This window comes from Muntiacus reevesi, chromosome 2, assembly GCF_963930625.1.
Source record: "Muntiacus reevesi chromosome 2, mMunRee1.1, whole genome shotgun sequence".
Taxonomy (NCBI): domain Eukaryota; kingdom Metazoa; phylum Chordata; class Mammalia; order Artiodactyla; family Cervidae; genus Muntiacus; species Muntiacus reevesi.
Window position 1 is genome coordinate 120,310,872 of NC_089250.1, and position 8,597 is coordinate 120,319,468.

The window sequence follows — 8,597 nt, forward strand, 5'->3', positions numbered from 1 at the left end:
CTAGGTTCTACAACTTAACTAGGTCTGTGACTTGAGCAAGATACTTGGCCTTTCTGAGCCTTAACTTTCAATTGTGAAATAGAGAAGAGTCATACCTATCCCATAAAGTTTTGTGATAATTAAATGAGATCGTGTATACAGTGTCTGGTATCTTATTTGACCACATTGACAAATATTACTGATCTCCTTCCTTTCTGCTTTGTTTCCATCTTTAAGCTCCACTCATATGTTGTCATCAAGGGGGTATATAATTTTGCCTTTTTTTTTCATGTACTATTTTCCTGCATATACTTTACCATATTTGATTTACATTTCATGGTGGCATTTCATTGGAAAAATGCACCATAAAAATTAACTTAATCATCATCCCTTTGAGAGAAATGTTAGTGACTACCTGGTTTGTCGTTGAGCATATATTGTTTCTTGTTCTGTGCAATAGTTGCTGCAAGATGAAATTACCCAGAGTGGTGTTACTGGGGTACAGGGCAGGCACCTCTTTGTGGCTTCTTTTCAGTGATGCCACATCCCTTGCCAAAGGCTGGGCTGATTCACATGTCCCTAAACAGTGACAAGTAGGCCTGATCTCTTTTGATATTGTTGTCTTTTGACTGATCACTTTTTTTTTACTTTCTGGCTTTAGTCACATGAGGCTAAAGGTGACGAGTTTTTTGAGGTTTTTTGTTTTGTTTATTTTGCTAGGTTAACAGGTATCTCATAGAGGTTTTAATTTATTTTTCCTTTAATTCCACGTGAGGATCATTTTTCTGGCATTTTATATTTCTTTAAATATTAATCACCTCTGTGGATAACATCAGTTGATCATCTTAATTGTTGTTGTTCAGTCACTTACGTTGTGTCCAACTCTTTGCAGGCCCATGGACTGCAGCACGCCAGGCTTCCCTGTCCTTCACTGTCTCCCAGAGTTTACTCAGACTCATGTCCATTGAGTTGGTGATGCCATCCAACCATCTCATCCTCTGTTGCCCCCTTCTTCTCCTGCCCTGAATCTTTCCCAGCATCAGGGTCTTTTCCAGTGAGTCAGCACTTTGCTTCAGATGATCAAAGTGTTGGAGCCTCAGCTTCAACATCAGTCCTTCCAATGGATATTCAGGGTTGATTTCCTTTAGGATTGACTGGTTTGGTCTCCTTTGGTTGCCTCAGATGGTAAAGAATCTCCCTGCAATGCAGGAGACCTGGGTTCAATCCCCGGGTTGGAAAGATCACCTGGAGAAGGGAGTGGCTACCCACTCTAGTATTCTTGCCTAGAGAATCCCATGGACAGAGTCATCTGGTGGGCTACAGTCCATGGAGCTGCAAAGAGTGGGACACAACTGAGCGACTAAGCAAACACACACAACATTGATCACCTTTATTTTGAATATATTCTGTATGCCATTAATTTAATTTAATTTAACTTGAGTTTATTCCACGTTCCTCTTTGGAAGTCTTTACTTTAATAATAGTTCAACCCATCTATACCGCTTTGGGCTTCCCTGATATCTCAGTTGGTAAAGAATCTGCCTGCATTGCAGGAGACCCCGGTTCAATTCCTAGGCTGGGAAGAGCTGCTGGAGAAGGGATAGGCTACCCACCCCAGTATTCTTGGGCTTCCTTTATGTCTCAGCTGGTAAACAATCTGCCTGCAATGCGGGAGACCTGGGTTCCATGCTTGGGTTGGGAAGATTCCCTGGAGAAGGGGAAGGCTATCCACTCCAGTATTCTGGCCTGGGGAATTCCATGGACTGTATAGTCAATGGGGTTACAAAGAGTCAGACACAACTGGGTGTAAATGCTGTGCATATACTGCTTTAGTTGTGAGGAGAAGCTGGCTGTTGCCTTCTCTCCCATCTGTCTGTGACAGTGCTTTGTCTTAAAAGGATGGCTGAAATCTTTTGCTCATGTCCCCCTCTCTCCTGGACTGTTTCATGCCTATCTGTTTTCTGTCTCAGGTCTGCCACGTGAATCTTGAGGGGCAGCCATTCTACTCCAAGAAGGACAAACCCCTGTGCAAGAAGCATGCACACGCCATCAACGTGTAGGGAACCCAGGGCATCTGATCCGGACGGGCAGGGAGCTGCTCCTGCTGCTGGCAACAAACCATTGAAGGAGGCTGATGTTTCTTTTTTGGGGGGAAAGGGAGAAGACAGGAAGCGACTGAGCCCTTTTGAAGTATAATTTTAGTCCTTTCTTCTGCACACAGATCGTGCATTTGCATAGTTCAGACTAGAAGCCAAATGAAGATTCCTGACCCAAGCTAGTAATTAATCCAAGACTGGAATTGTACTTCAAACGTTGAAGACAGAATTCCAAGAACTCAAAAGTGAAAAAGAAAAAGTCACTTTCCCAAAGCGATACACTTCCCTGAGGTCACCAGAGCAGGGACAGAGCTCAGAGCAGTTATGGAGAATCTGAAGCTTTCTGTGGAGTTCTTTAGAGCTCCTCTGACAAACAAAATGAAGTGCCAAACAGTTCTCACTGCAGGGTATTTTTAGAGCCATAGCTGAGAGCTTGTTAGCTAAGACCGATTGGGCCTTCCTCACCAAAAAAGGAAGTGTTATTCCCATTCCTCGCGTCATGGAGCTACCTTGGCGCATCAGACTTCAGACCTTGCACGGGCTTGAACATTCTCACGGGAGCCCAGACACTGGAGGGATGTCTTCTGGAAGCCTCTGGGCAATCGACAGGGCTTCGGGAAAGGATCGGGCTCACGCTGCAGACAGCTGAGGGAAAGAAAGGCTCTTCTGCCACCCTCTTTTAGCCTGAAACAGCCAATGTCCCCAGAAAGCTTAGCTTCTTTTTGACTTGTGGTGGGCAAGTGGAATTGGGTTTTTTTCCAGTTTTGCTTTGCTGTGTGTGAGAGATTGCACAATAACTCTGGGCTGTGTTTGGCCACTATATGGTTTCATGAGGCTCATTAGCATGAATGTCTAGTCTTGTGCATGTATTTCACTCCCAATCCTATGAGTGCTCACTGCTGAAGTCCTCTTCAACATCCCTTCCCTCAACAGGCTTAATGACCTGCAGAAAAGAAGAGAGACAGTGTTTGAAACGGGATGGCAGAACAGGCTGAGGACATGCCCTAACTCCGGGTGGGAAAGAGAAACCTTCCTTTCTGTCAGCCTCAGTTAAGAACACTCGAGCTGGCAGGCTCCCACTTCAGAGCTGCTCCATCATTCTTGTGTCTTCCTTTAAATGCAGCACATTGATTGTATACAATTGTGTTGCCTGCTGGAAGGAAAAGATGGCATGATATAGACAGTCTGCCATTTTGGCTAGTATTTTGAAAAAAGTATGAGCTGAGTTGACCTAGCAATTATAGACTTGGATCTTCAAACTTCTTTAAAGTATTAGTGATAGTTTGAGTTAAGTAAGCATTTTAAAGCTGTTTGGTAATAAAGAGAGAAGCTTAGTTTTTGAGGTTGGAAATGGTTATCGTCTCTCCCTTTTAGGAAGCGCTGCTATGCTCACTGAACGAGGCATCAAAGGAGATGGTTTGAGTGGATGTTTCTCACTTGAGCACAATATTTAGGCCATCTTCCAATCACCGCTACCCTCTCCTCACTCCTGTTTTGGATTTTCTCTTTGCACGTTTGAAATGTTTATGAGAATGCATTAGACTACTTTTTCTTCTGAGAACTGAGGCTTCCAGGGGACTGCCTTTCTACCTGAGGGAGAAAGAAGCAGCTAGATATGTCTCTAACAGAAGGCCCGTGTTTTTTTTTTTTCCCAAGAGTGAAGCCACTAACGTCCCCCAGGGAACACCAGGAGGGACATAAATGTGCTCCTACCACAGGGCCCTTCTTTAGCTTTGGTGCAGGGAGAAAGTGAATATAAAGCACCAGGCAGAGTAACATCTGCAGGGAGTGCCTGGAGATTTTTCAGGAGTTGCAAGCAAGCATTCTGTTATTTTTGGAAAGTTCAAATACACAGGGACAAGGAGGTTGCTGACTGTACAGAAAGGCTCTAGGCAGATTTTCTTAAAAAACAACAACAAAAAACTATTAAATTATCAGGGACTGGTGTCAAGGAAAGGGAATAAAGTTCCCTAGAGTTTTTTCCCGAAAAATATCATTTAAAAGATTTTACACATACACACACACAAGTGTGGCCATTAAAAAGCATATGATCATTAAAAAGAAAAGTGAAATCTCAAAGGTGAGCTTCATCATAGTCATTTATTGAAGCAGTTTTTCTACATTTCACAGCTAGTGTATATTCTGAGGGACTCTTATTTACCAAAACCCAAAATCAACAACAAAAACATTTTAAAGGTAGCAGGAAAAGGAGGTGATTTTTAATATGGTTCCCTCAGTGTTTTTAAGTTTGGCATAGTGTTGGGTTAAGGTTGTAGCTACTTCAGATTAACATCATGGATGTTCTACAACACCAAACACAAGTTTTAATAGTTCATGGTGAGGAGTACACTTTGGATCTACAGTTCTTGTCTCCTCATTGTTGACATTTATTTAACATTTATAAACATTAACTTTTTGCAACTGAGTGACTTACGTCTGCAGTGTTTGTGTTAGGAATCTAGCTTTTATAATGTTAACTTTTCAACCCAAGTACTTTTGCTTTGGGATTTTTAATTTTAACATTTCAGAAGTGGAATATAGTGTGGTAAAAGTGTGCACAAAAATGTTTTGCATGGTTTTTTGTTTTTGGCCTGTGTGAATTCTTTTTAGCAAAATAAAACCCCAAACAGATGTGCAAATGCAAATTTTTCTGTGTAAAGTTTTTTCATGTGATAACCAGAAGTAGGTTACTTCTCTATGACTGCAAATATAAGTTTGAGAGAAAACAAAATGCCTTAAGGAGAAAAAACAAATAACTCACTTGCTCTTTTGACTGTGTGGTCCAACAGCAGTTTGAACAAGAAGGACACATGAATAATACAAATGTTCTGCATACAAAGTGAATTTACCAGTAAATAATAACCTAAAGACCAGGTTTGGCCTTTTCCTTTTGGAAAGATTTATTTATTTAGCTATTTAGTATTTATTTCTTTTTATTCTGTTCTAAATAACTTCATTTCTAGAAAAGTATATTTTCTTCCATGCCTTTTGTCTTAAAATAAACTCAGAGTAACATCCCCTCATGGCATTTTTTTTAAGAATCATGAAGGCCCCTCTGAGGGGCCTTTAGCGCAACCAATTCATTCTTTTCTGAGATGTTCTGTTTCTAGGCATTACTTTAAAAGAAAAAGATATTTTTTATAACTTATTTGACTTTTAATACCTGGATCAGATTTTCAAATAGCTGTACAGTTACAAGTAGAAATAAAATCTTATTTTAGTACTTTTTAAAGCTTTAGCAATTTTTCAAATAGATGATGGAGAAAAAAAGATTCATAGGCACAGAATTTAAAGTTGGAAAGAATCCAAGAGATCACCTGGGTATTTTCTAGATGTAAGAACTGAGTCTTGGAAAGGGGAAGTGGCTTCCCAGCATGTACACAACCAGCTAGGGAGGCAGCCAGGTGCCATGAAATAAACATGGACTTTGATATTGTAAGACCAGTGTTTAGATCAAGGCTGATCTAATACCACAAGTGTGGTATCCGAAGACTCTCTCTAAGCCTGCCTATCTACCTGAAAATAAAGCTATTAATATAACACCTGCATTTTATTTCGAGAGCCAAATACAGTAACTTTGAGAAGACAATTTCAATGCAAATGTTAGTTATTATTATCAGCAGTAGAGTGGGGTCAGAACTCCGTGCTTCTGCATAATTTTTTATTTTTTATTATTTTTTTTGCATCATTTTTTAAACTCCTTCAATTTGTTCATCCAGAAAAAATACATTGGGAAAGCCAGCAGCAAGAATAAATATTACACAAATATCCCAGAAGTATGAACCATGTGAATCAGAATTTGGTAGTATTACCTGATACCAGAATTTCTTCCCTCTTCGCTGAGGAATTGTGGACCAAATAAAAATTGCTTGTTCTACACCTCACAAAATCAGCATTACCCTGATACCAAAACTAGACAAAGACACCACAGAAGAGCAAAATTGTAGGCCAATATTTTTGATGAACACAGATGCAAAAATCCTTAAAAAAAATCAGCAAACCAAATCCAACAACATAAAAGGATCATACGCTGCAATCAAGTGGGATTTATTCAAGGGATACAGAGATGGTTCAACATCCACAAATCAATCAGCATGATACATCCTTGATAAAATGAAGGCTAAAAATCATTCGATCATCTGAACAGATGCAGAGAAAGCATTTTCCAAAATTCAGTACCCATTTGTAAGAAAAATTCTCAACAAAGCAGGTATACAGGAACATTCCTCAGCATAATAAAGGCCATATCTGGTAAATTGTATGTCTCATAAGGGATTAATATCCAGAATGCATACAGAACTGATACAACTCAACAACAAGAAGCCAGACAACCTGATTAAAGAATGGGCAGAGGATCTGAATAACTATTTTTCCAAAGAAGACATTTAGATGGCCAACAGACACATGAAAAGATATGCATCACTAATTATTAGGAAAATATAATTCAAAGCTACAGTGAGATATCATCTCATACCTGTGAGAATGGCTTTTATGGAAAAGACAAGAAATAATAAATGCTGGTGAGGATGTGGAGAAAAGGAAACACTTATACACTGCTGGTGGTACTATAAATTGGTATAGCCACCGTGGAGAACAGTATTCCTCCAAAAATTAGAAATAGAAGCACCATATGAGCCAGCTATTTTACTTCTGAGTATGTATCCAAAGAACACAGAAACCCTAATTTGAAAGATACATGCACTCCTATGTTCGTAGCAGCATTATTTTTGTTTTCATTACTGCAGCTTTTTAAAAAAATTTGTATTGATGTATAGGTGATTTACAATGTTGTGTCAGTTTCTGATGTACAGCAACGTGACTCAGTGATCACTTACACACTTAAAGCTATCGACAACTCAGGCAGTATATCTTTTTTAATAGTCTTTATTTTTAGAGCAGTTTTAAGTGAAAGTGAAAGTTGCTCAGTCGTGTCCGACTCTTTGCAACCCCATGGACTGTATAGTCCATTGAATTCTCTAGGCCGGAACACCGGAGTGGGGAGCCTTTCCCTTCTCCAGGGGATCTTCCCAGCCCAGGCCTCCTGCATTGCTGGAGGATTCTTTACTAGCTAAGCCACAAGGGAAGCCCAAGAATACTGGAGTGGGTAGCCTATTCCTTCTCCAGCGGATCTTCCCAACCCAGGAATCGAACCAGAGTCTCCTGCATTGCGGGCGGATTCTTTACCAGCTGAGCTGTCAGGGAAGCCCCTGAGCAGTTTTGGGTTCATAGCAAAATTGAGCAGAAGGTGTACAGATTTCCCATATGGTCCCTGCCCCCACTCAGGCATAGCCTCCCCCATTTTCAGCATCCTCCACCAGAATCTACATTTGTCATAATCAGTGAACCTACATGGACACATCCATATCACCCAGAGTCAGTAGTTTATATTAAGGTTCACTCTTGGTATTGCACATTATATGGGTTTGAACAAATGTATTATGACATGTATCCACGATTATAGTATCCTATATAGTTGCCTAAGAATTCACTGTGCTCCACTTACTCATCCCTCCCCCCCCTTAACCCTTGACAACCACCCATCTTTTTATTGTCTCTATAGTTATTCCTTTTCCAAAATGTCATATGGTAGGAATTATATAGTCTGTAGCCTTTTCAGACTGACTTCTTTGACTTAGCAATATACATTTCATTTTCCTTTATATTTTTCCATGGCTTGATATCTCATGTCTTTTTAACATTGAATAATATTTCAGAATTATTACTTTTTACTCCGTGAATACTCCCTGAATTGCTAAGCTCTATTGTAGGGATGGAAGATGACAGTACAGACAAGGTTCCTGCTTTCATAAAGCTTACCCACTAAAGGGAAGAGACCAACAGTAAACACACAGCATATAATCAGTACAAATTGAAATAGTGAGTGCTACAGGAAAATAAAGCAATATATTAGGGGCTGGCATAAGCTACTTTTGGTCAAGTAGTCAGTGAAGACCTGGCTGCGAAGTGATACTTGGGCTGAGGTCTGAATGATGAGAAGGAGCCAACCACACCAAAATTGGAGGTTGAGGGGGAAAAAAACGTGAAGGCTTCCAGGGTACAGCTTTGGCACAATGAAGGAACGGGGCTTGAGACAGAGGTAAGGAACAAGCAACAGGAGAGGTGGCAAAGAGCACAGAAGGCCTTGTAAGCTACTGTAAGTCAGGGTAGACAATGTTTTCATATACCTGCTGGTTGCAAAGAGTTAATATTTGACTCTATTAGTGAAGGAGGTCCCCTTTTGTTAGAATCCATTTTATTTTCCTTATAAAGCTTTTGAAAAAAGTATCAAAGCTATTCATCAAGTAGCTCTGGATAAGTCTGGCAAAAGGTTGTATGCAAGCACTTCTCTGGTGGTCCAGTGTTAGGACTGTACTTCTGTTGCAGGGGGCCTGGGTTTGATCCCTGGTCAGGGAACTAGGATCCCGCAAGCCCCATAGTGCGGCAAGATTCAAAAAGAAAGGTTGTATGCAGCTGTCTAAAGTCTGGGAAACATTAGTTCTGTGTGGATACAGCACAGTGTTG

The 8,597-nt window shown here is 40.4% G+C and overlaps 1 protein-coding gene across 4 annotated transcripts in view; it reads left to right on the forward strand.

The window, feature by feature from the left end:
- LDB3 (LIM domain binding 3) overlaps window positions 1–4,720 on the forward strand; it is a 59,253-nt gene extending 54,533 nt beyond the window's left edge. For all 4 annotated transcript variants that reach the window (XM_065922731.1, XM_065922736.1, XM_065922732.1 and 1 more), the window contains one exon: window positions 1,950–4,720. In XM_065922731.1, coding sequence (XP_065778803.1) covers window positions 1,950–2,039 — 90 coding nt within the window. In that variant the 3' untranslated portion in view covers window positions 2,040–4,720. The remainder of the gene's footprint in view (window positions 1–1,949) is intronic.
- The last annotated feature ends 3,877 nt before the right edge of the window (window positions 4,721–8,597 follow it).